Consider the following 27,429-nt stretch of genomic DNA (forward strand, 5'->3'; position numbering starts at 1 on the left):
GTAAAGCTATTCAATAGCATTATGGGGTTACGCTACTTGTTCGTTTTTCCTGAGCATCAGTTTTAGAGGGATAGCAAACATGATCTTCCATGCACAAATAGTTTTAGCAGTTGTTAGCCTAAGAAGTTAACATGTGCCAATATGTTTGTTATTGTCGGCTGACTCGGCTCAGCTGTTGCACATCGCCTACCATTATAGTCTAACCAGAGACAATCTATATAGCAACTGTTAATGCTACAGTAAATAAGAATGAGCATACATAATGTGTGATCCTGTGTTTGTTTTCATCTGATGTAGAGGTCTTCCCATACTAGATCGATCTTTTGCATTATATGATCTTTATGTTCTTGGTTTAGGGGAAAGATTAAAAACAGCACCCCCTCCCTTGCTTTTGCATGAGTCTACTGTAGTGTCCGGGTACATCTTTTAAACATCCTTCACTGCAGATAATCCAAGTAGGCTACTTTTCATAGAAAGACAATGGCTTGGTGGTCAGAGCTTGTCAAAATGTGACTGAATGTCATGCAGGACAAGCTAATGGTGGTCATCAAGGTGTAGGGATGGGTACCGAATCCGGTCTTTTAACCCTTTCACTGCCACACGACAGAAGGTTAGCCCTTTACTATCACACAACCGACGGCGATGCTCCATCATTAGCATCATTAGCTCCGCAAATGCGGAGCTAATGATGCTAATGATGGAGCATCGCCGTCGGTTGTGTGATAGTAAAGGGCTAACCTTCTGTATTGTCACAGTGAAAGGGTTAACCGGCTGTCGTGTGGCAGTGAAAGGGTTAAGGGTACCGACCCAATCACGTCGGTACTACCGAGTACCGATTCACGTGAGATCCACCGGTGCCACATTTCGGTAATAAAAAAAAGAAAAATTATATATATAATTTTTTTTTGTCAGATGACATCAACGTTTTGTTTACCGTGAAACTAAACCTATGAAGTGTGCCGCACGTTCACGCGCACAATACACGCTTGCCTAGGATTTGACTTGATTCAACAACAAAGCAGTCGGGGCGACGGCAAGCTGAAAACGGTTGCAAGTGTGGTTACACTTTACAAAGCTAGATGCAGACAACGCTCGCTGCAATATTATATATATATTAACTAATTGTTCTAAATAAATAATAATGATAATAAATCATTTGAAGTTCGGATAAATTTTTTACAACTGAGGTAGGTAGATTAATTTTTTTTTAGACTAAAGTACAGAAAAAGGTACCGTTGGGTACCGGTATCGATTAACAGGTACTGGTAGGTACCGGTTCAAATGTGAACGGTACCCAACCCTATCAAGGTGTTGCCAAGGTATGCAGTGCTTGGGATCGCTCAATTACAAACACTTATTTTTACAGTGTATGGAACACACTCATTCCTGGCAAAAGAACGTCATGATTGAAAAGATGACAGACATCCTTTTATTTGTGGTGGTCATAGCTCTTGTGGAGAGTATTGTGCCCATAATTATGATTTGATCCGTTTGGTTGAATTTGCGGTTCTGGTCTAGAGTTCTCTACCTCACATTGCATCAAACTGTCAATATGACGGTGAAGTGAATAAGGCGAATGCAGACCATTTCTACTTCCAATATCTAAAAGAAAAAGCAAGCTTTGTGGACGGACCAAAAAACTCCCAGCTTGTGCCAAATCAGACGGGCTTCTTAAAATTGGCAGCCTATCCCTTTAACAGTACAGAGACTTCACAAGGGACTACAAAATTAAGAATATCTCATTGAGAATTAGAAATAAAAATAAATAAATAAAAATAGAGCAAGAAAGAAGAACACGTACCTCCTTGTCGCCCTTTTTCTTTCTGGTCTGAACTGAGAGAGACTCCACCTCGCTCTCAAACTGGTCCACCTGCATATTTAGAGTGTCTATCGTAGTCTAAAGGGAGAGAGAGAGGTTGAATATATTAAATGAGAAGGCAAGAGACAACACTGTGGGCCGTGTGGACAAAAGTGAAACATCAAGTGTTTGTACATTATGCGTCACTATGAGCACCAGAGTGTACTCCGCTACCGTAATTGGACCAGAGTACTGCGAGAAGTCCCGTCTACATATTCAGAGTGCTGCCCTTGGAGTGTTCAAAGCACATGGATGGCACTGTGGCCATGGAGGCGATGCAGCAGTGTGCTGCAATGGTAGTCAAATGCCATCAAGCTCATAGAAATTCATTAAATGTGCATTCCGCCTGCATAAAAGGCAGCTCTTAACGACATATGCGTGTTAATCTGTTGCATAAATTTGTCAAGTGGGAAAACCTGGATTAGAACAAGGAATCTGATGATCACTATTGTGATTAATTTACAGTTATTAGAGTTAAGTGGAGCCAGCCAACACTGAACACACACACCCTGGTTACGTTGAACTTCCTTCCTTTGTTAAGGCTTGGACATACTTTCTGCATTCCTCGTCCGTGGACAGCTGCGGACCTGTACCGGATGCACACATGGTACACATACAATTGAGGGTCCGCCACAGCCTGGCGTTCTTCTGCCCCATAACCATGCAACCACACAACGTGCATCACCGCTCCTGCCCTTCAGCTTTTCTCTTGGTCTCTTCCCCAGCCATCATCATTAAAGGACGACTCCACTTTTTTTGGAAATTAGCTTATTTAACATCTTCCCTGGAGTTAGACAAGAAGATGCATACCTTTTTTGTCTCTGTGCGTGCATTTTAGCTTTGGGAATAGACGCTCCGTTAGCATAGCTTAGCTTCATCACTGGAAGTGGGGGAGGACAGTAGCCTTACAGTGCCTTACAGTGTATTGCAAGGTCTGACATTGACCAAACTTGATATGCATGACCTTGGTGGGCTCTAGGTCAACTCCTGAAAAGGGGGTCAATGTCAGACTTTGCAATCAAAGTTAGGGGGCTAATAACCCTTGCCATAATTTCAGTGCGCCCCCTAACTTTTGATTGCAAGGTCTGACATTGACCCCCTTTTCAGGAGTTGACCTAGAGCCCACCAAGGTCATGCATATCAAGTTTGGTCAATGTCAGACCTTGCAATACACTGTAAGGCACTGTAAGGCTACTGTCCTCCCCCACTTCCAGTGATGAAGCTAAGCTATGCTAACGGAGCGTCTATTCCCAAAGCTAAAATGCACGCACAGAGACAAAAAAGGTATGCATCTTCTTGTCTAACTCCAGGGAAGATGTTAAATAAGCTAATTTCCAAAAAAAGTGGAGTCGTCCTTTAAGTACGACAACAGCAGAAAACTCTTTTTCCACCTAAAGGGTTCACTAAATGTTTCTGTCTTACACAATTTTGTTATAACTAAGACATTCACTGAATTATTTTTATTTTGGCATAGATGCTTATATTTATTTAGTTTCATGTGGGCATTTCCTGGATGGTAGTGTGGCCAGCTGGGCAATAATACTTAACCTGCAAATACAAGATTGTTCCGACAGCACAATATTGATATAACAGAGATTCACTGGGGAGGAAAAACCTCTTTTTCTACAATATGAGGTTCACTCTGGCATTTCCGTGTTGTAAATTGGGAGGGCTAATTACTAGGGGTGTAACGGTACACGTATCCGTACTGAACTACCGAACGATTGCAACGGTACGTTAACCACCACTAACGAACACACACGCAGAACTTTTTTTTGCTTGCAGAATTTAATTCAAAACTCCAAGTTCACCCCTTCCCAAAATATAATTTGCGCAAAGGGCCGGGTGTTCGTTCAACCCACACACACAACAGAGATTACCTGTAATTTAGCATAGCCTCATAGTGTGGCGAACACACACACACACCCTCTCTCTCTGTGCGTTGAGAAGGGGCCGTCTCTCCCAGATCAAATTAATTATATGAAACGGGACCTGCATGATGCTTTTTTTTCTATTCAATAACTTTTTATCCTGAGGGATGATTTACAATAAAGTGCTAAAACAAAGTAGGCTACTTACATTCTTGATGCTAGAACTCCCAAAATGGTGTTTGCATAAAAAAGAAGGTATGCCAGCTCTAGTTTACATAGCTTGCATAAAACTGTCTCGAGGTTCCACGAGTTAATCAAAATCCTAAGTATTTCCAGCCGGGGCTTGAGATGCTCGTGCAAATCACTGTCTTTGCGGTTGTTGTTGTTCATTAAACTTGCACGTTGTTCAGCTCAATGACGTCGATTATTCATTTCAATATAGAATATTCGTTGACAGCCCTACAAGTACAATTAGTTACTGCAGTGCACACTACATCACCCGAGTGGAACATGGAAAGCCTAACTTTCCCCCACTGTACAGAAAACCCGTACCAAACCGTGACTTCAAAACCGAGGTACGTACCCAACTGTGGTTTGTGTGTACCGTTACACCCCTACTAATTACTCAAGAGTCTCAGTGCGATGAACAATCTTGAACAATCTCGATGTGCGGTCGGCACGCTTGGACCGCGCGGTCACAGATTCTGGGCTGCGTGCGGATATCAGCATAGGGGTCCGCACGGACCCTCATGGACATGGGCGGATAAAGACATTCACATCACTGACCACAGCAGACCCTTGTGGGGGGACGCCTGCCTCATTACAGATAAAACCCTAAGTGCATGTCCTATTCTATCCTAAATGTCAGCGATAGGAATAATATCTTCCCATTACAGCAATCCTAACGCCACCTTGTTTTCCCCATCTCATCTGCATTTTAGGACATCCTAACTGCATTTAGGAACAGGCTTTCAATAGCAACAATCCTGTATGGCTCCTTAAAGAGGAAATAAGATATTTTACACTTAAGGCTCAAACATACTTTCCGCATTCCTCGTCTGTGGACAGCTGCGGACTTGTACTGGATGAGCATGCGGCTCCATTCATACAATTGAGGGTCCGCCTTGGCCTGGCATTCTCTCTCCCGCCTGCATCACCACTCCTGCCTTTCAGCTTTTCTCTTGGTCTCTTCCCCAGCCATCATCATCAAGTACCACAACAGCAGTAAATCTTCTCTTTTTTCACCTAAAAGGGTTCACTAAATATGTTTCTGACTTACACAATCTTGTTATAACTAAGAGATTTGCTAAAAAGAAAATATGTTATGCATAGCTCACTAGATGTGTGTGGCGTGTGGCCTGTCATTTCTCTGTGGAGTTTGGGGGTGGGGGCGTGGGCTTCACTGGTTTTCCTCGTGGTGGCGGGGGTGCCGGGACCGGGGGAGATGGGGCGGCCCGCAGGAGTGGCATTCCCGTCGCCGTGCGGTGTAAGTGGCGCACGGGCTGTTTGTGTTTTTCTTCGGTCATGACGTGCTTTATCGGGGGGGGGGGGGGTCTTGGATGGGGATCTGGTAGGGATTGATGTGTGGGGTGTTTGGGGGACAGACTGTTCCGGGGGGGTTCACATGCCTTCGAGCAATATTGTACTTATTTTATGCCTATTCTTAAGTCTGCACATTTACATTGGACTACTTTTATACCTATTCTTATGTCTGCAATTTATGCATCGTTTTTTATTCTGTCAATTGTGTGCTGATTTTATGCCTATGTTCATTTTATACTAATTGCTGTGGGGCACTCTGGACTGCGGTCCATGTGTGAAAAAAGTACTATATAGATAGTTATTAATATTTATTATTGTAATATTGTAGACATATTTTTTATTTTTTCATAGATTTTAATGACAAATATATTATATTAAATATATTGGGAGGTTTTAATATAAATTCTCTGCTAATTTTATTCCTGTATAATTATTATAAGCACTTTGGGCGGCAATGCTTGTATGAAATGTGCTATACAAATAAAGTTTATTATTATAATAAGAAATTTGCTGAAAATAAATGTTTTAAGGTATATCAACTACAATATGAGGTTAATTCAGCCATTTCCATGTTGTAAACTGGGAGGGCTGATTACCAGAGTCTCAGATGAACAAACGATCTGGAGCATGCGCAGTCGGCGTACTTAGTCCACAATGTCACAAATTCTGAAGGTGTCAGAATAGGGGTCCACACGGACAAGGGTGGATGATGGCATTTACGTCACTTGGACTAAGGCGGACACGGAAGGTATAAATCTAGCTTTAGGGTGTTTTTTTTAATGACCACCCAGATGTTTTTCAGTTATCTGGCTGGATGAGAAGTGCATCCTTACCGTTAGCCACTGTCCCGTCTCCTCCTTCTCCCTCTGAGCTGGGTCCACTTTCTGGGCCAGGCCCAAGCCTTCTTTAGAGTAGGCTTTTGTTTTTGTTTCCCGCTCCACCACCTTGAACCGCTCCATTTGCTGAGAGAAAGGTTACAAAATGCTCAATTAGCAAACAGCTGTGACTTCTGTATCTATTCATTCTCAGTTCAAAGACAACCAAAAGAAAAAAATACCAAGATTAATACCGTCTCAATGAGTTTGCGGTTCTCAACTAGCTGCTTTTTGTCTTTGATGTCGTTTGAAGCTACCCATGTCTTTATCTGATCCCTCAGTCGCTGGGTAGGGGAGAGATGATGAAAATAGTCAAATAGTTGCAGGAGAGTGGAATGAAAATCACTATGAGAAAGGAAAAGAGTATCATATGAATAAAAATATGCCTTACTTGTAGTTTTTTAATCTCTTTTTTGAGGTCTGCCTCATATTTTTCCTTCTGGTTGGCATTGGCTGCATTGTGAAGCTGCAACTCACAAAAACACAAATGGCATTATCATAAATTTTCTGAAATCAGTTTTTGATATCAGGAGTAATACAACAAATGCAGACTGTAAATGTCTAACCTTTTGCCAAATATCTTCAAATTGTTCAACACCTTCAGCTACTTTTTTCAAACATCTGTCAATTTCACCTGTAGAAATGAGAGGGAGGGTCATGTTTTGTATACAAACTCACTGCTGTGCCAAAGTGATTCTCAGCTGGTGTGGAGGTGTCTTGTTAGATCAAGATGTTAAATTAAAAGACTATCTTTCCAAAGATGAGAGGGTAGGCAAGATCATGCATAGTATACCAAGCAATATTGTTGATGACAACTATAACTCTTACCTTGAAGTTTTCTCTTGTCAGCCATGGCTTCGACTACGACACTGTCCACATTCCGTCTGCCACCAGGTTAGCTGGGGGAGGATAGAAGACTTGGGAGACATTCGAAGGGACAGACACATTCAAATCATATGACGTTAACTCAAGTATAATTTCAAGAGGATGTAATGTTAACTGACGAGCTAGCTTGCAAGCTGGACAAATTAAACGTAACGTTACCCTCTAGATTCCACACACCTAACGTTAGTTCATAAACGCAACGAAACCTAACGGTATAACTACACAAATATCCCACAGCTTCGATAACAGTAAGTTAGTTGAAAGCTGATTGACATGCTTGTCAGCTAGCAGCACCAACTTGCCCACTAACGTTAACACTTAATGTTAGCCAATTTAGCTAGTCCACTACGCTCGATAGCTGGCCGACCCATTTCAAAGCAATAATCACAATGCATGTTTGTTGATACAACTGTATATTTATGCAACTATATTTTTGAGCATATAACTGCCGTTTTATTGTGATTGTTGCGGTGTTAGAATATTTGCTACAAGAAGCAAAGCTACCAGAGCTAATATGGCTAAATAGCTAGCTACTGCATAAATACTAGCTAGCAGCTTAGCTAGCCAGCTAGCTAGTTAGCCTAATTTAGGAAAAATAAGGGAAACTGGGTCAACCAGACCATCTAGATTCACACGTGTTTTCGACATTTACCTAGGGTTTGGGATTTCGTTTGTCTTTTTCAATTATAGCCAACACTAATTCCCCAAAAGTCTTCTTTACTTCCAATTTTAGGTTTCTTTTCGACAATCTCGCTGTACTCTAGCTAAAGATGGACGGTAGCTAAATCCCACCTCCAAGTTCAGGTCCCGCCCTAAATCCTATCTACGAGATGCCATTGGACCGATTTCACTCTCCTCGTTCAGAAACATCCGGCAGAATAGCACACTCCTACGCAGAACCACTTTGGTTCGACGCCGTTCCACTGTCTTGCAGGCTGTGACGTCAAGGCGTAGAGATAGCTAGTGTGGTAGAACAATTTTATATGCAACGTTTTTTTATTCCCAAGAAGAACATTTCTAAATCACTACCCAATATATCACCCTTTCTCCTAGAACAAAACGTTCTTCTTAAATCACAGTTGTGTATGTATGTACTATTTTTTTATTGTATGTTCTTCATATGTATTTGTCCTTTAATTTTGATGTATATGTGCTGTTATTGTTTACCTGAATGTTTGTTAAATTACCTGAATGTTAAAATGATCATTTTATTAATAAAACTAATAATAATAAAAAGGAGTGTGGTAGAACAAGGCACCATGATTGGTTAAGCAGTCTAATTGATTGAGAAGCAACCATGAAAGAATTAATTTCAAATGAGTGAGTGAGAAGGTTATCAAAAATATATGACCACAATCATCATCTCTTGTTACATTTGACAAAACAATGGCCCCATTTACAATGATTGTACACTAAAAAAATATTCAGACACAGACACACACCTTTGCAGACTTTTTCTATTGATACCTATGCACTTGGCATTTAGCTTTTAACATAGATATGTATGGTAGATATAAAAAGACGAACTATCTGAGTTTAGCATGACCTCTAACAAGGAAACCGCAACATTGATTCCAAATGGATAACGGGACTGATGGCAAAGGCAATTTATTTTTGGTTCTGCCTCTATCATACTATCTATTTTTGCATGACTTAAGATTATTCTGAACACAGGATTTGAATGTCATATCATGTCAAACCGTCATTAGATCAATCTGAACACAGGATTTGAAGGTCATATCATGTCAAACCGTCATTTGATCAATCTGAACACAGGATTTGAAGGTTGTATCATGTAAAACAGTCATTTGATCAATCTGAACACAGGATTTGAAGGTTGTATCATGTCAAACCGTCGTTTGATCAATCTGAACACAGGATTTGAAGGTTGTATCATGTCAAAGTGTCCTTATTAAGATGGGGTTCCTAACATTGATTTCTAAAAGGTTCACACACCTTTGGTCACCTTGGGTGATTATTTTTCAAGGTTACGAATCTTGCCCCAATTATATGGATTGCAGACAATTAAGAAATGTTTTATGCTTCCGGTTTGCGACGTTCTGGTGAGCAGCCACATGAAAGAGCTCCCGGTCAATGAATATCAAAAAAAGGAAGTAAAACAATTCAAAACGAAATAAAAAGTGAAGATTCGAGGACAAAAGAAAGAAGGAAGAATGAACACGAGGACAAATGAAAGAAAAGCAAAGACTCAACACGAGGCAATGATGCAACAGGTAGAACAAGCTAGCGGGACGCTGAATGTCAATGCAGAGAAGCTACAGGCTAACATACGAACTAGCTTACAAGCTAACATAGAGGCTAACCAGGCCACCACGCAGATTGGATTAGGAGCAATGCGGAGCATACAATGTAACACTGAAAAATCCAAGGGAGGTGGCAATGAAGCGTCGGAGCTATGTAGAAATAAAGAAAACTCAGAAAAAGAAAGGAACCAGGTCCCGACAACGTGCAGGAGGCGGTGAAGGGACACGGCGATGGAGAGGATGGAAGGTGCCGGGAGGGGAAGGAAAGAGGCCTACGGCCTATGCCTACGCTGACGCAGAGGATGGAGGTGGACCAGAACCGAGAGACGAGGACAAGGAGAGGAGGACGGGAGGAGGAAAAGAGGGGACCTGAACCGATTCAAAGCAGATCAACTATGAAGAACGACAAAGGGACACGAGAAAGGGGCATGAAGGGACACGGTGATCCAAGGAAAGATACAAGACAAAATCAACGTGGAAGAGCACCCAATACAAACATACACACAGGGGACCTGGGGATGAGAATAGATACAACAGAGGAAGTACCTTCCCTCTCTCCTCTACTGAGCCTGGCCCAATTAAATTCAAGGGACCCGTGCCGCTGAGTGCTCGGCCCCGCGTGGGACGGACCTGGGATGTGGGGGAGCCCTATTTCTGGGGGTGGATGGCGGTCGGCGGGAGGGGTCCCTCTTATCTGGGAGGCTGAATGCAGCCATATTCAAGGGGCCCATGTTAGTGCATTGTTGTGTTATGGATGTCATTGTAAGTATTGTCTAAGTGTTGTTTGTCTATAAATGTTAATAAAAATGTAAGTTTAAAAAAAATATATATATATGTTTTATATTGAGATTAAATCAAACCTGGGTATGCCGCCAAACAGCAACCTCTAGGCAAAAACATTTACACTTTTTGTATTGGTCTGTTGTTTGGGTTGGAGTTCAATGGGGATAAGGGAGGGGTTGCCAATGTATGCAGACCTCTCTTGGCAGAGCCTGAGGTGAGACCAGCAATAGAAACCCCTCCCGTATCCCCATTCAACCCACACATCAGACCAAAACAACAGATTTGAACAAAGTGCAATACAGAGCGAGGCTCTTTTGCCTAGTGGTCGTTGTTTGATGGCATTACAGATTTAACCTTTAAAACAAAAATCAAGGACCCTGTTGTGTAAGTAGTCCATATTTAAATAAATGTGCCCCCGATGGTGATTTCAAGTGAATTCCACGAGGGTTGTCGTGTGGCAGTGAAAGGGTTAATGGATAATCGCACTTCATCCCTTATGGATTTTACACATATTTAAGCAGCACCTCGACTCCTGTCAGTTTGAGCACAAATCTATTTACCACAAATTTCAAGTGGATAGTCCGATTCTGATCCAGCACATTTGTTAGCTGCAACATCGACTCATAATTGACCATATTCACATGGTGGCCATTTTGCCCTTATGTCACACTCATCTTGGGTTCCTTCCCACCCCGTTCCCACCTGCTGCCATCATCAGACTCTTAATGTACGCAGTGTTTGAGATATTGAAAGCACATTTTTCTAGCATTAGCATAAAGAAATAAAACACTGGTGGGAAGTGCTTTTTCCATCGACTGAAATAATGAAATTACATCTTAAAAATGACTATCCCTTTCATCATCAATACAAAAAGAAATACCTTAAAGACACAAAAAAGGAAATAACTGGTTGTACACTCCATGAATCTAACACTGTAACACTGCTGTATTCCGGCAGCATGTGGTTCAATGCCCACTGACATCTATTGACCTATCTCAGGGCCCTGCCTTTTTTTCTTGATCCTCCAATCACAACTGTTGCTTCCCATCAGAGGGAGGTCAATTGAACAGTCCAAGCAACCGCATGCTTAAGTGCGAGTCATCGTCCCAGAGCATTACCCTGGTCAGTGAGCGAGAGACGTCGGGCTGGGAAACTCTCCGAACGGTGTCTCAGCCAAGGCCGACATGTCTACTTCAGTCTGTGTGAAAGAGGAATGGGAAAACCAATGGAAACATCAGTTATCACTTCAGCTAAGGGTTGGTCTCCACTCAGACAAGCAGGACACATGCAGACTCGAGTTAAAATATACTACTCCTCCCCCTGGATCCTATACCATCAAAACCACACATGTGTATGCACACACACACCTACCCCATTAACACCCACCCCTGCATCTACACAGCCATGTATCTACCCATCAACAGCCCCACACACACATACTCCAACACCAACACCCACCCCTGCATCTACACAGCCATGTATCTACCCATCAACAGCCCCACACACACATACTCCAACACCAACACCCACCCCTGCATCTACACAGCCATGTATCTACCCATCAACAGCCCCACACACACACACACACACACACACATACTCCCCACCCACCGCAGCACACACATATATATATATGCTCACAAAAAGACAAAAACATCTAAAATACAACATTTTAAATAAGAATTAGATAAACAATGAACATATTAAACGTTAAAAACCAGCAGCAGTACAGGGGCGGCTACGTGGCATAGTGGGCAAGGCGCTCGCCACGAAATCTGTAGACGCTGGGCTTGCCTGTTCGAGCCCAGCGCTCCACATTTGCTTTCAGTTTAGCTGGCCGTCCGTACTAATACACATTGGCCGTATTAGGGGGTGGGAAACTGATGGGTGGGGATCGGGCGTTGTGGACAGCGACTCCTACAGGTCGGTTGGTGCGCCTGCGCAGTAGAATCAGGAAGTGTCGGGGGCAGCGTGAGCCTCCCACGCGCAGGTGAAAAGATGCGACTGCTGTTACCTCAAGTACCGGAGGGGACTTGTGCTATGTATGACTTAGTCCACATTGCAGCCGGCTTGTGGGAGGCAAGAAACAGCGTTCGTGACAGGGGAGGGTTGAATTGGATGATACGAAATTGGGATGGGAGAAAATATAGAAAATGGGAGAAAAAGTGGATAAAAAAAAAAAAAACAGCAGCAGCAGTACAAGGAGGTGTTGGAGGTATTGTGCAAATACAGCGGGGGAAAGGATCAAAGATAAAGATGGAGAAGAGTCACCGCTGTACAGAATATACAGCAATAAGATAAGAATAAATAGAATATAGTCTATATCCAGAAATACTGTCTGTGCGAGTCTTCGATTCACTTGAGGAGGCGGTAACATACAGAGAGGTAGAAGTGTTGCAGTTGTAGAGTGTGAGGGCGTGGTGGAGGGCCAGGGGATATCCAGTTCAGCTGTTCACAGATCAGCTGTTAGTGGACAACAGCGATACAGAAGACACCTAGTCGGGACTTTAGAGAAACTCTTTCCCTACCTGTTGGTCTTTGTCCTTCTCCTGCTTTGGAATCCGGTGTCTCCTCTTCTTGGGTCCAGTGGCGTGGTGGGCTGCAGCCGAGGAAGAGGAACCCGACACTCCGTTGGTCCTGTCGTCCTCTGCTCCGGGACCAGAATCTATATGGGCACCGGACTCATCCTGAAACCACCACAACACCCCAGCAATGTGTCTTATCTTCACTTTCACAAGCTAAACAGAACTGAACAGAATGGATCAGAATCAAACTCTTTACTTGTCAAATACAAAAAAAAGTGTGGAGGAATGCTCAAGACATAGCAACTTCCATATGGTACATTCCCAACAGGACAACTCGCATTCAGTGCACAGGGGCAGCAGGACAAACAATAGATAGAATAGAATAGAATAGAATAGAATAGAATAGAATAGAAATACTTTTATTATCCAGAGGGAAATTTGACACTGCAAATCGCTCAACATTAAACATTTAGACAGAACAGGTCACAAATAAGAATAACAAAACAAATCAAATTGCCTAAGATAAGAGTAGAATAAAATAGAATAAAAATGGAATAAAATATACAGTAAATAAATACAGTAAAAATATACTGAGGTCTACAGTAGGTGTAGTATTGCACAGTGCCGTTTCAAAAGTAAGAGTCCAGAGGGGCGGCCGGGTAGCACAGCGGACTAAGCGTCTGTCTACCACTGCAGCGACACTGGTATCGAATCCGGCTGTCAGCGGTGCCTCCGGCTTGGCCGGTCGTCATACTGGCTCAATTGGCAGACTCAGCGGGAGGGAAGCCGGTGGGTGGTAATCTGGTCGCTGGCGACTCCTACAGGTCGGTCAGGGCGCCTGCACAGCGAGGGAGGGAAATGGTGAAGGTAGTGTGACATCCCACGCGTTACACTTCACCAATGAGAGTCCTCGCTGCCAGGTGAAAAGAGGCTGCTGGCTGTCTCCTATGTATCGGAGGAAGCATGTGATAGACTTCAGGGCTCCCTAGACCGACCAGTGGGGGGCACTTGCGTGCAACGACCAGGAAGGGGAGGGGGGAATTGGCATAACGACTAAAATTGGGATGGGAGGAAAAAATACAGAAAATAGGAGAAAAAGTGGAGAAAAAAAAAGGGTAAGAGTCCAGGAAGATGGTAACTGTCACTCTGTGCTCAGTGATGCAGTGAGGCACAGTGATGCATTGTATAGTCTGATGGCTGTTGGAATGAAGGACTTCCTGTGCCGTTCAGTGCTGCATTTAGGTAGTGTGAGCCTAGCACTGAACATGCTCCTCCTGTCAGCCAAGTCTGTGCATAGTGGGTGGGAGGGGTTTTCCCTGATGGCCTGGAGCTTAGCAAGGCTCCTCCTCTCCGCCACCCTCGCTAGGGAATCCAGCTCCACCCCAACCACGCTATTGGCCTTCCTGACCAGCTTATCCAGCCTGTTTGTGTCCCCTGCTCTCATGAGACTTTGTCCATCATATATATATATAAACAAAAAAGTGCAATACAATGCATTCTTCTTACAGATCTCACACATCCATTTCATCCATCTGATGCTCACCTCGAGTAGAATAGTGAGCTGGGCATGTCTGTAGTCATCCCTGTGGGCGTCAAGAGTCTTCATGAGGAACCTACAGGGGTGAACTGAGTCAGGACATGGGCTGAGGAGGTGACGTGTGGGAAGGAACACATTGTGAAAAGGAGGTTCGTACCGTCTCTCTTTCTTCATGCGACGCGTTAATCTTTGTACTTGATGAAGTCGACCAAGGATCTTGTGGTTCACCTGAGAGCACATCATATGGAGTTGGTTGCAGAGTTTTAAAAGTGGGAAATGGTGTAAAAGATCAAGTTATAAGACTAGCCTTCATAGATTTGCGTATTTATGGTATCATTCAAATTTCTTGAGACAACACAGACATAATGTGCACAGTCGGACACATGCGACCTGCAAACACATGCTTACACTGATTTACCCATTGTCACCAACCTGCTCAATTTCTTTACACCTCTTGCTCAGAGCCAGATATTTTCTTTTATCAACTGCTCTCGTCTCCTCGTCCTCTTGTCCTCTCCCCTCCAGGAGCTCAGTGTCTCCTGGACCCAGCTCCACCTGGTCAAAACGATATGGTCTTGGTCACCGAGAGGCTTAAAAGCACCTGGACGTGCACAGTGGTTACCATGCAACCTGGCTTTTATTGCACAAGAAAGACCAACATTTTATTTTGGTCAGATTTCACATGTAAGCAACACAACTGTTTCAAGTAAACCCAATATAGACGATCCTGCTCAATGATGATATATTCCATTAAGATCAATCAAAGCCTTAACCTTTACCAAGCCTATTACATTGCGCCCACCCTCTTTCTAGATTCTTCAATATTTTACTTTATGGTTTAGAGTGGACAAGATTAACAGATTGAGATATTGCGGCTTTGTGGGAGGAAGATACATACCCCACCGGCTTCCCACCCGCTAACACTGCCAATTGTGTTAGTAGGGACGACTGACCAAGCCGGAGGTACCACTGACAGCAGCTGGATTCGATCCCAGAGTCTCTGCGGTGGTAGGTGAGTGCTTAGTCCACTGCGCTACCCAGCCACCCCCTAGTGCATGCTTTTAAGAAGCCTATAGTAATGAGGCAATACATGCTTTTAAGAAGCCTATCGTAATGATGAGGTAGTGCATGCTTTTAAGAAGCCTATCGTAATGATCAGATGTAGTGCATGTTTTTAAGAAGCCTATCATAATGATGAGGTTAAGAAGCCTATCATAGGTGCGGCTGGGTAGCGCAGTGGAGAATGCACTCGCCTACCACCGCAGAGACTCTGGGATCGAATCCAGCTGTCAGCGGTACCTCCGGCTTGGTCAGTCGTCCCTACTAACACAATTGGCAGTGTTAGCGGGTGGGAAGCCGGCGGGTATGTGTCCTGGTCGTTGTAAACTGCGGTTCCTACTGGTCGGTCGGGGCGCCTGTTCAGCAGGGAGGGGATCGGGGGGGAAATAGCGTGAACCTCCGCACACGTTACATTCCCCCTACAACTCAAGTTCAGACCTATGTTACTCTATTTCATTAGCACTAAAAGCGAATTTTCCTTCTGGAATCAGAAACTCCAGAATGTCATCTTTCAAAAGAGACCAGGCTCATGCATGTGCTATAAGTATAAAATATGTTGTTTTGGTTTGCAAAAAGAGTGTGCAGTCCTCAAAAACGAAAACTAAAATGGCCAATTTTGGGGGCGCAGGTTAAGAGGTTGAAGCATATCACAATGATGAGGTAGCGTATGCTTTTAAGAAGCCTATCATAACGATGAGGTAGCGTATGCTTTTAAGAAGCATATCATAATGATGAGGTAGCGTATGCTTTTAAGAAGCCTCACTTGCACCAGTGTTTAGATGTTTGATATATTGGAAGCAGAAATAGTTACAATTGGTTATCAATGCAAGTCAATGGTAGCATGAAGCATCTTCTGGCCGCCTCAGACCTACTCCTATCCAAGCTCCGGGACGGTCATCAAAGAGAAGCCGCCTATTCTCAGTCCTTGCCCCACAATGGTGGAATGAACTACCCACCCCAGTTAGGACAGCCGAATCCCGCCCAATATTTCGCCGTCGACTAAAGACGCACTTCTTCAACCATTATCTGAAATAATAATAAAAAAAATCGAACCCTAACTAACCTTACTGTCATGCACTTGTCCTAATAAACTAACCTACACTGTAACACGCAACACTTTGATGAATATTGTTGCTCAGCTGATAAGAGTTGTACCCTCTTCCTGATGACCTGTCGTACAGAACTTGTAAGTCGCTTTGGATAAAAGCGTCAGCTAAATGACTAAATGTAAATGTAAATGAAGCATGTTTCTGAAAAATTATTAATAATAATGAATATTTCTTATGTTATGAAACAAGGCTAATATAGTGGGGGTTAAGTCACCCAGTGGGAGATGGGGGTATGACACATGCTCAAATAGTGTTTGGGTACCATATTAAATTAAAATAATTAACTTATACCCCAATTTCTTATGATGGCAGTGTCCTTTATTTAGCTTTCTTGGAAACAGTTAGGAAGCTGTTTGGATCGGCTGTTACAGACACGTGGGTTCAAAGTTATTCTTTTTCCATAACCTTTTACAGTTACTGAAAACATTTGTAGTTATTTTCTGCCATTGGCTTCCAATGTATCTGAAAATGTGTCTATAAAACCACATACACTGAAGAAAGTCACTACGTTTGACTAAAATGGCATGCTAACATCTTATGTATCACTATCTTTCTGAAAGGTTTTGCCATTGTGATATAATACAGTATCTGAGGGGGGGGGGGGGGAACGTATAATAAATGCACCTCAGATGTTAGCATGGCATTTTAATCAGATGTGGTGACTTTCATGGGTTCATGTGGTGTCATGTATGTGGTGCGGTAGCACGCATATTCAGATACAATGGAGGCCTATGGAAGTGGTGAATCGGCAGATAATTACTTTGAACCCACACGTCTAAAAGACTGGATATGGCCCTTTAACTCCATGTACAACAACATTTTTAAATGATTAAAATATGCATTTACACTACGGTGTATAATGTTGATAGTGAATAATATGTCAAAAGATTATCTAAACTTAAATTTTTATTTCAACATCATTGATGAACGAATTGATTGATTGATTGATTGAAAAGTTTATTAACAGATTGCAGAATGGGTACAGTACAGTACAGCTCAATACATACAATTGTTAAGGGGATGCAGACCAGAGAAAGACTTTCGTCTTGTTTACATCAGGGTCCCCCATTTTCAATTCATCATAACATATATGACATACATGACATACAGATAGACAGTACTGCTACATCTATACATTTATGACATATCAGATTTGCAAATACAGTACTGTTTGTGATACAAAAGTGTCCAGAAAAAGAGTGTATATACATTTGACGTAGAAACTGTACATTGGAGGAGGTGGGGTGGGGTTGGGTGGGTGGGTGAGGGCTGTACATTGGAGGTGGGGGGGGGGGGGGGGGGGGGGTTGGGTAGGGGACACACACACATTTTACACTGTACATTGGAATACTGACAAAGCCTTACTTGGTCATTTACTGTACAACTAGGTTAGGACATTTGTAGGGGCCAGTTTCGAATTGCAGTCTCACGTAGGTGTTTTTTTAGAGTGTTTTTGAAAGTGGGTAGTGATTCACATTCCTTTACAGCTTTAGGTAGGGCGTTCCACATTGATGTGGCATAATTGCGAAACGTGTTTAGTCCCTTGTTTTAGCCGAATCTGGCATTTACATGCTTATACAGCTGTTTAGATATTTAACAGTGGAACTTCAGTCAATGACTTTGTGTCAAATGGAACACAGGTCCAACAGTCAAGTGTTACTTCTTATCCAATGATGCTAGTTATTAGTTACCTCCCCTGGGTCCAGTTCGACACCACCAGCTTCAAGCTCTGCCTCCAGGATGTGTCCTCCAAAGAGAGGTGGCAGGGCCAGACCAGAGAAATCCTCCATCATCTGTACAAGAAGATGAAAGATTGATTGCTTTTACATATATACACAGAAGTGGGCAGACATATGATTTATGGCATCACACGCAGTGGACCCGACACCCCCACCCACACCAAAGAGTTCTACACACACAGCAAAGGACAGAGACCGACTATGCAGCACAACCTGAACCGACAAATACAAGGCAAGTGGCGAGGTAGCTAGTAAACGTTAACTAAACTACTTACGTTTGTTGTAACGTAACGTTAGTAATCACTAGTGTGTTGCTCTTCTGCAGTAGATAATACATATGGACAATTAACTAAATAATAACTGACATTAAACAAAAACAAAAAACGACCACTACAATCGCCAGTCTCGAGCTGTTGTGTTTTTACGCGACGGTCGCAATAAACACACGTCACTTTCTAACCAACTACATGTCCCATGAGCACGAGCGAGAGTCGAACTACAGAGGACAACATGGCAGGTAAGAGGCTATTTTTTATTTTCTGTACGATAAAGCAGGCGATTTATTTTACAGACATGATAAGTAAATAGTTGAACGTCATTAGCAATAACGATATGAGCTATATTGCTCATTAAAAAACGGTATAATTCATTAATCGTGACGAAAATGTGACCTTGGACGCGCTGCTAACGTTTTGCTAACGTTCGCTAGCTGAATAGGAGGAACACTCTTTGAATTGAATGCTCCCTATTTCTTATTTGCAGCGGTTGGAGCCTTCCTAAAGAATGCATGGAATAAGGAGCCAGTGATTGTTGCATCATGTGCAATTGGGCTTTTAGGTCAGTCACCAGCCGTACTGTATTGTAATTTGTAACCATTCTGCAATCTGATAACGTTTTCAATCAATCTTTGATTGATCATTGTGTGTGCGTGTACGCGTGTGTTTGTATATGGTATACCTTAATTGCACAATTGCATGGATCCATGACGGTATACCTTACTATTTTGGTATACCTCCCAGCCCTAGTTCAAACAAATCATGATGAGAATATAGTTATGAAAGGTAGCTGCAGGGCTGGGTGATATGAAAGAAATGTCTTTGGATATCGATATATCACAAATACCTGTTCACGTATGCAAAAAATAAAAAATAATCCAATTTCTGTTCATTACATTTAATTGCATGGAATTGTTTTGGTAAATCAAACCAAACTCAATTATTTTCAAATAACATATTGAATCAAATATTGAATATTTAAATATTGAAGATCTCATTTGCCAAAGTGAGTTTGTGCCAACAAAATTTTGTTTTGATTGATATCACACTTTTGACAAGACATTATGACACGCAATAGTGAATAACACCACAGGAACAAGAGTGTAATACTTATATTTAAAATACATTTGATGAATGAGTACAATTGAATAAATGCATCTACTGTATGTGAAAAATAACATCTTCCATGTGTTTTCACAGCTGCCGGGGTTACATTTGTCAGCCCCTACACAAAGTACCAAGGAATGATAAATTCAGCTATGCCATACAACTACCCAGGTAAACATGGCTGTTATTTTACAACAGCTAGTATTGTGAGCTGCTAACAGGGATGAATAGCTACTACAGACAACTACGAGTGACGAATAAAATCAAAGGAAAAGCCAACACCAAGTCTTATAGTAAGGTGTTGGGCCAAGAGCCGCCAGAATAGCTTCAATGCACCTTGGCATAGATTCTATGCCAAGGCTTAATATCTTCCAAAAGGCATTCCCTCATTTCGTCTTTTGATGATGATGATGATGATGATGGTGGTGGAGAGCATAGTCTAACATGTCGGTCCAAAATCTCCCATAGGTGTTCAATTGAGTTGAGATCTGGTGACTGTGAAGGCCATAGCATAGGATTCATATAATTTTCATACTCATCAAACCATTCAGTGACCACTCATGCCCTGTGGACAGGGGCATTGTCACCCTGGAAGAAGCCACTCCCGTCATGATAAGAGTTTCTTTATTAGCAGTGATGCGTTGCTCATGGGACGGGGTTGCACTCCGTGCAAGCAAAGTTGTGTGATCAGAAGCGCGGGCACTCGCATGCACAGATGTGCATGTGCGCGTGCACACAGGAATGCGCTGCACTCGACTGATGCCCCAACTCGCAGTACCCACCTGGCTACTTTGCATATCAATAGCGCCGGTCGTCAGGTGTTGCATTCCATTTGTAGAGGCAATTAGGCACTGTCTTTAGTCTGTCCTTATACGAGGGAACATTTATGCGCGGGAGCGCGCGTGCACGTGGCATCATTAGCGTGCGTGCGTGCAACCAGTGTTAATATGAGGAACGCAACACTGTTTATTAGTTGTCATACAGAATACTTTGCATGAAATGTTTCTTTCTGTGTTGCTCCTGAGAGTGTGCTAGATAATAACAAGATAGTATAAAATAGAAAGTCAAGAAGTCAAGTACGTAAACAAGTGTAAACAACAAAATTGTTCAGTGTATCTAATCTATACAGTATGTACAGCTGGTACAAAAATGGTGAGGTATAGCTTAGCTTGTGGTGCCACCTTGTAGTGGTGAGGTGCAATAAGGAATGAGAATGATGTGCAATTTCCTTACCAATAATATAAATATAAAGTGTAAAGTGGGTGCTACAGTGTGTTATTTAAGTGAGTGTATGTGCGCTGTGGGTGTGTTGATGGTTTGCTTATTGTTCACTGTTCATTGAGCATCCTGATGGCCTGGGGATAGAAGCTCCTTCTGAGTCTCTCTGTGCTTGCCATGAGACTCCGGTATCGCTTGCCTGACCGCAGCAGTTCAAAGAGGCAGTTGTTTGGGTGGCTGGTAGGGGTGGACGGTATAAACGGTATACGGTATAAACGGTATGAATTTGCTCTACGGTATGGATTTTGACTATACCGTGTAACCGGTAGAGCAGCTCTAAAATAGCAATGACGTCGTCGTCATGTAACCACAGCGCGACTATTTCAATCGCATTTGCCCCTAAAAATAGATAGAATTAGTCATAGATAATAGATATGTGCAAACTGGAAAAAGTTATTTAGGAGGCTTCGCGCAGTGGGCGTGTCAACACGCAATTGTCATTTCATAATAAACACATATCACCGCGGCGCACAGCAAGTTTCAATTTCAGTTCCTGGCATTTTTAACCAGTGGAGAAAGGTAAGAGATCTTACCTATCGTTTTTCTTATATGAATTATTCTACGTTAATAAAACATACCTGGTGATCAACTACAGTTTGCTGTAAACATTATGATATGTGTGTAGTGTTATGATAACGACGGCTGCAGCGGGAGGAAGGCTACAGCAGTGGATTTGCGAAATAGCATGCAGCTGCAGAGCCGCAGAGCCAGGGGCTCTTTCAGGTCTGGTCACAGGCCGCTCAACAGCGCCCCCCCCACCCAACGGCTGAATTGCCCTGAATTGACCTGAAAGAGCCCCTGGCTCTGCGGCTCTGCAGCTACATATGCTTCTAGCAAAATCCAGCATCCAGCCCTGCTGTTTGCAATGGGAGCAGCACGGAGTCTCGACTCGGGACTTATTTTATTTGGAATATAATGACTTTATACGCAAAAGTAGCCTAGTTTTAAGTTAAAATATTATAAATCTACATGCCTTGAGGATGTCATTCTTTATATAGCCTGCCTATCGGGCAAAAAATATTATTCTAACGGAAACACTGATACCGTGATATATACCGTTACCGTCTATGCTTCAAATTATACCGTGATATACATTTTAGACCATACCGTCCACCCCTACTGGCTGGAGTCTTTGATTATTCTCTTAGCCTTGCCCATGCACCGCTTGTTGTAAATGTCTTGGAGAGTGGGAAGCCCACCTCCAATTGTGCGTTCGGCTGAACGGGCCACTCTCTAGTCTGCTGCGGTCTTGTGCAGTGCTATTCCCAAACCAGGAGGTGATATTGCCAGTCAGGATGCTCTCTATTGTGCATGAGTAGAAGTTGAGGATCTTCTGACTCACGTTGAATTTCCTTAAGCGCCTAAGGAAGTAGAGGCGTTGTCGTGCCTTCTTGATAACACTGTCAAATGTGTGTGGTCCATGTCAAGTCCTCGGATATGTGGACTCCGAGGTACTTAAAACTGTTGACTCTCTCAACCGGTGCCCCGTCGATGCTGAGGGGGCTGTAGTCCCTGACCCCCGACCTCCTAAAGTCCACAATCATCTCCTTTGTTTAGCTGATGTTCAGGGAGAGGCTGTTCTCTTGACACCATCCCGCTAGAACCTTAACCTCTTCCAGGTAGGCCCTCTCGTTGTTTGCAGAGATCAGGCCCACCACTACTGTGTCGTCAGTAGGCCTGCCACGATAACACATTTTGCTGGGCGATTAATTGCCCCCGAAAATATCGCGATAAGCGATATTATTGCGACCGGTTAGAGTTTTTTTTGGAGAAATTTATTTCCCAAAAGTTCTCAATTTTCTTTAAAAAATTCACTAATATAATGATAATAGCATAATAATGCAAGGACACCGTTTCAAAGTGCAATAAACGTTTATTTAACATTGGAAGACATTTTAAATATCCTAAATAAAAAAATTCTCAGTTTGATTGTTTATTATAAAACAAACTGAAACTGGAAACAAGCCCTCTGTCTGGCTTTTTGTGTCATCCTTTTAACATGTACATGTATTATTAATGTACCTTGTGGTACCATGTACAAAATGTTAATAAAGTATGAGGAAAACGCTGTACAAAATAAACGTATTTTCCGGTGTTTTAGACTTTTATTTTGAAACCCACCCACCGGTCCGGAGCGGAAGTATTGTTGTTATTATCCTAGCAGAACGTAATGAGCGGCCAACTTGTCTCGTCCGGTTCTGTGTTTTTGAGCTAATGATAAAACAAATGTTGAGATTGTTGGTGAACAACTAACTTCAGGTTAGTTTTAACGTTAGCTACTAACGTTAGATGCAGCTACTGCCTACTACAGGCAATCAACGATGAGGAGGAAGCGTCAAAGCCGTATAGAATAGAATAGCCCTGTGGTGCGTAGGCACGGGAGCGCAACTCTATTACCTGTTATAATAAATTAATTCATGTTTAACTTGTCCCCGTGTCCAGTCCTTTGACTAGCCCCACCCGTTCATTGTTTTTTTTTTTTTTTTTTTTTTTTTTTTAATCTTTTTCCCCCTCCATTTTCCTCCGATTTTCTCCCATCCCAATGTTAGTCGTATGCCAATTCCCAATCCCCTTCCTGGTCGCTGCGCACTTACCCCCCACAGTCGGTCTGGGAGAGTGGAGGCTACCACGTGCTTCCTCCGACACACGTCCAGCCAATCACCGCTTCTTTTCACCTGGCAGCGCGGATATTCTCTGAGAGGGCGTAGCGACCGTAGCGTGTGGAAGGATCACACTATCCCACTCAGGTCCCATCAGCGCTTAGCAGGCGCCCCGACCGAACTGTAGGAGTCGCTGTTTACAACGACCCGGACCCACCCCGCCAGCTTCTCCCACCCTCTAATACTGCCAATTGTATTAGTGTGAACGGCCAGCCAAGCTGGTGACAACCCCGGAGCTGTGAGCTGGATTCGAACAGGCGAATCCTAGCGTCTCCGGGGTTGGTGATGAACGCAATCTCCGCTACGCCACCTAGCCGCCCCCACCCGTTCATTGTAAACAATGATGCATGTAATTGTATTAACGTTATTCTGTGTTGTAGCTATGCTATACGTTGTATTTAGTTTGTTAGCTATTTAGCTAATGTTAGTAGAGCTGCCGCGATTACCGCATTACCGCGGTATCGCTGTTACATCACGGCCACCGCAGAGTAGGCTGAATACCGCGTCACAGCTGTTTTTTATAATAATAATAATAAATTACCCTCCTCTCGTTGGGCTTGCGGCTCTGCAGATATACCCTACTCCTCTATCGAGATTCCAAGCGACCCTATTGGGTACCAGAAAAGTCACGTGAAACATTGCAGACCACTGATTGGTCAGAAGAGAGACGCGTCACACGTTTTTTACGTCCTGAATGTCAGCTCATCACAACACGGCTAATAACGTTAGCTTTAACTCTCCGCCGGAGTGGACTACCATCGCTCTTCAGGAGTACTAAACGAGACATAATGATTTTACTGTCTGCAACGAATGTTATAATAAAAGCCCTTCGTTCTATACACTTGTCTGATTGAAAACTTTATTAACAGACCGCAGAATGGGACAACTCAGCACGCTCTGAGCAAAGAAAGGAACTGAGATATGAATAGAGTATTGCTTGCCCTTGCTATGGTCCGGTAAATACGCTGATGTTATTGAACGTATAACTATATAATGTTAATGCCACAAAACGAATGCCTTTATTATAAAGTAGTAACTTTATAGTAATAATAATAAGAAAGGGTCGGGGGGGTTAGGGGTAACCACCCCTGCCCGCGACACCGAGTGAACTGCGCACGACCAGAGGGGAAACTTCGAATCCGTGTTTCACTTTCAATAACTAATGCGTGCTTGCCGAATCCCAAACAATATTCATGCTGCAAAGTCATCCTCTAAAGATAGACATTTAGACTAGAGGCAGGCTATATGCTATAAAGAGTAGACTACTACTAAAAAAAAAATGCATTCAAACTTTTTTTTTTTTAATTTTTTGTGTGCGTGCGGTAATAACCGCGGCGGTAGGAAATATTTTGCAAATCTGTGCGGTAAGGAAAACATCAATACCGCGGCAGCTCTAAATGTTAGCATTGAATGAGCATCAAGTAACGCTAGATCTTTAATCTTTATTTAGCAGTCCAGTTTCTCCGGGCAGTAGCGAGTAATTACTTGGGTCTAAAAATAGCTAACGTTACACTACAAAGAACGCTACTTGGTTAAAAGGAGCAACACTATTGAGAAATGTAGTTAAGCGTTTCTACTGCCCCACAGAGCTCCCGTGCTGTGCTCTGTAGTAAGGCCAGCGGCCCCCCACACGGAGAGTGACTGACGAGGGGTACTGGTTCCGCCTCTTTAAAACAAAGGCGCAAATGGCAATTAATCGCGCCCGTCAAAATCATTGCATTCATTTTAATTATCGCGCCGATTAATCGATTTATTGCTTATCGCGGCAGGCCTAGTCGTCAGCAAATTTGATGATTGTGTTGTTGTTCCGCTGTGCCACACAGTCATGTGTGTACAGGGAGTAGAGGAGGGGACTCAGGACACAGCCCTGGGGGGCCCCTATGTTGAGAGTGATGGATGAGGAGGTGCAGTTGCCTGCTCTCACCACCTTGGGTCTTCCCGTCAGGAAGTCCAAGACTCACTGGCAGAGGTCATAGTTCAAGCCCAGGTCCCTGAGCTTGGCTACGAGTTTGGAGGGGACTATGGTATTGAATGCTGAGCTGTAGTCGATGAATAGCTTTCTCACATAGTTCCCCTGCCTCTTGTCCAGGTGTGATGCTGCTGTGTGCAGCACATGGGCTATGGCGTCCTCCGTGGACCTGTTGTAGAAATATTCTTTGATTGAAGCTGCTGCCCTCTTTTTAAAGTCACTTAGATTTTTTTTCCATCTTGATCCAAAATCGGCGTCAACTGGGCCTGCTCAGCATTTTTATACATGCCACAGAGTATGCATCTTAATTGCTTAATTGTATCATGCAGTACACCTGTATGGAAGCATCTGCATCCGTTACGTTTCTCCACTCATTTATTCAGGTTTTTCCTTAAATTTGTCACCGTTTGTATTATCGGTAGACAGTCCGTATTGGCCAATTTGGACTTTAGAATCGATCCGATTAATTTCTTTTGTAGAATTGGCATTTTTGTGATATCTTTACCTGAAGTGTGTTCCTATATGTGCCAAGTGAACAACATAATAACAAAATTACTTTTGTTTAAAGGTAGAATCTGTAATATCATCAAACAGTTACCTCTAGGCAAATTAACCTTGCTTGGTATTGCACTTTGTATACATTATTTGTTTTGGCCTGATGTGTGGGTTGGAGGTGAGTGGTGATGGGGGAAGGGTTGCTACTGCTGGCCACACCCCAGGCTCTGCCAAGAGAGGTCTGGAGAAATGTACACTAACACAAAATTATAACCCACACATCAGACTTTTTTTTTTTTTTTTTTTAATGTAAACAAAATGAAATGCCAAGCAGGGATATTAAACACATTTCTATAAGACTCAAGCTCCTTTCCGTTTCCTCTCTTCTACAGTCCCTGTGCGAGATGATGGAAACATGCCTGATGTCCCTGCCCACCCAACTGAACCGAAAGGACCCAACATGGACTGGTTTAAAAACCTATAACTTTACAGTTCACAGCAAATTATTTTGTTGTAATTGTTCCTTGCCGTCTGTATAATTTCTGCTCAATGGTCCACAATAAAGATTATCTATTTAATACCACAGTATCATGTCAAGTTATTGGTATATTGTTTTCCTTATATGTGGACTGAACATTTCCCCCATGAGAAAATAGCTATAATTTCTAGATTAAGCCTGTAAACTATATGCAAACACCACACATTTTGTTATAGAAATGTTTATTGATTTCATCTTTGAAAAATAAAGTAATATTACAGAAATGTGTGCACAAATATGCACTTTACAGCAATTTGCTAACAAGGTTCCAAGAAGCGTTCCTATTTTATATTTTTTTTAGCAGTGATTCCAACAGGACAATAGATGACTGTACAGGGCTGTGTTGATGCCTGCTAATGTAATGGTGTACAAATAAAATATATATATTTTTTAATTTCCTGAGGCACAAGTTGTAGTCCTTACCAAATGTTAAAGTACAGAATACAATGAGAGAGTTGCTGAGAAAAACAATGGCACATGATTTGTGATTGGATGATCATGAAAAGAAGGTATAGCGTTTGAGATGGGTCAATTACACCGTCACGCAGGTTTAGAGGTTGGGGGTGACATGTTGTAGTTCTCACATCCTTACCAGAGGACAGGTCTAAAACTGAATTGAACTTAAACAGGCGAACTCTGCAAGAAATCTTTATCTTTCCAACTCTAAGGCAAGTGTTTGACTGCTTGACCAAACGGCTCAAAACACCCACAAACGCTAAAGCACATATTTAAAACATACTGAAAGAATACATGACTCCAAAACAAAGAACTTGACCTCCACATAAGAGTTCTAAAATGTAGCGATCTTGAACACAGCCCCTGGTAAGTCAGAAACAGCCTAGGTTGACGCCCTGGAATCAGCTTAACTCTGTTAAGAACGGTCCTGGCATTATACCTGATTCTACATGACTCAGTAGGTGAAAAGTATGCGTAGTACTATGAATCCACTCAAAGACCCAGTAGTGGCATAGCAACTACAGGGCTCAAAGAGTGTGTGCCCAGAAAATGCACTAGTGCCAGCTAGTACAACTGTGTGTGTGAGAGAGAGACCACTGTTCTG

At 42.7% G+C, this 27,429-nt stretch overlaps 3 protein-coding genes across 4 annotated transcripts in view; 1 reads left to right on the forward strand and 2 right to left on the reverse strand.

The window, feature by feature from the left end:
• Positions 1–7,824, reverse strand: part of cnot3a (CCR4-NOT transcription complex, subunit 3a) — a 57,025-nt gene extending 49,201 nt beyond the window's left edge. Inside the window, exons 1-7 of one of the 2 annotated variants that reach the window (XM_084336405.1) lie at positions 7,684–7,824; positions 6,975–7,063; positions 6,713–6,780; positions 6,538–6,612; positions 6,341–6,430; positions 6,105–6,233; positions 1,802–1,897 (exon numbers count right to left, since the gene is read on the reverse strand). In XM_084336405.1, coding sequence (XP_084192531.1) covers positions 1,802–1,897; positions 6,105–6,233; positions 6,341–6,430; positions 6,538–6,612; positions 6,713–6,780; positions 6,975–6,999 — 483 coding nt within the window. In that variant the 5' untranslated portion in view covers positions 7,000–7,063; positions 7,684–7,824. The remainder of the gene's footprint in view (positions 1–1,801; positions 1,898–6,104; positions 6,234–6,340; positions 6,431–6,537; positions 6,613–6,712; positions 6,781–6,974; positions 7,064–7,683) is intronic. The other variant, XM_084336406.1, reaches the window with a different exon arrangement.
• A 719-nt stretch (positions 7,825–8,543) lies between these two features.
• tfpt (TCF3 (E2A) fusion partner) lies at positions 8,544–18,534 on the reverse strand. The gene is made up of 7 exons (XM_084335867.1): positions 18,323–18,534; positions 18,000–18,101; positions 14,573–14,695; positions 14,298–14,368; positions 14,147–14,216; positions 12,607–12,765; positions 8,544–11,276 (listed from the first exon to the last, which is right to left on the reverse strand). The coding sequence occupies exons 2-7, from the start codon at positions 18,099–18,101 to the stop codon at positions 11,202–11,204; spliced, it is 600 nt and encodes a 199-aa protein (XP_084191993.1). The 5' UTR covers positions 18,323–18,534; the 3' UTR covers positions 8,544–11,201.
• ndufa3 (NADH:ubiquinone oxidoreductase subunit A3) lies at positions 18,482–26,411 on the forward strand. The gene is made up of 4 exons (XM_084335868.1): positions 18,482–18,564; positions 18,810–18,884; positions 19,523–19,600; positions 26,224–26,411. Exons 1-4 carry the CDS (start codon positions 18,522–18,524, stop codon positions 26,313–26,315), a joined length of 288 nt encoding a protein of 95 aa, XP_084191994.1. The 5' UTR covers positions 18,482–18,521; the 3' UTR covers positions 26,316–26,411.
• The last annotated feature ends 1,018 nt before the right edge of the window (positions 26,412–27,429 follow it).

This window comes from Notolepis coatsorum, assembly GCF_963971535.1.
Source record: "Notolepis coatsorum genome assembly, chromosome: 19".
Classification (NCBI taxonomy): Eukaryota; Metazoa; Chordata; class Actinopteri; order Aulopiformes; family Paralepididae; genus Notolepis; species Notolepis coatsorum.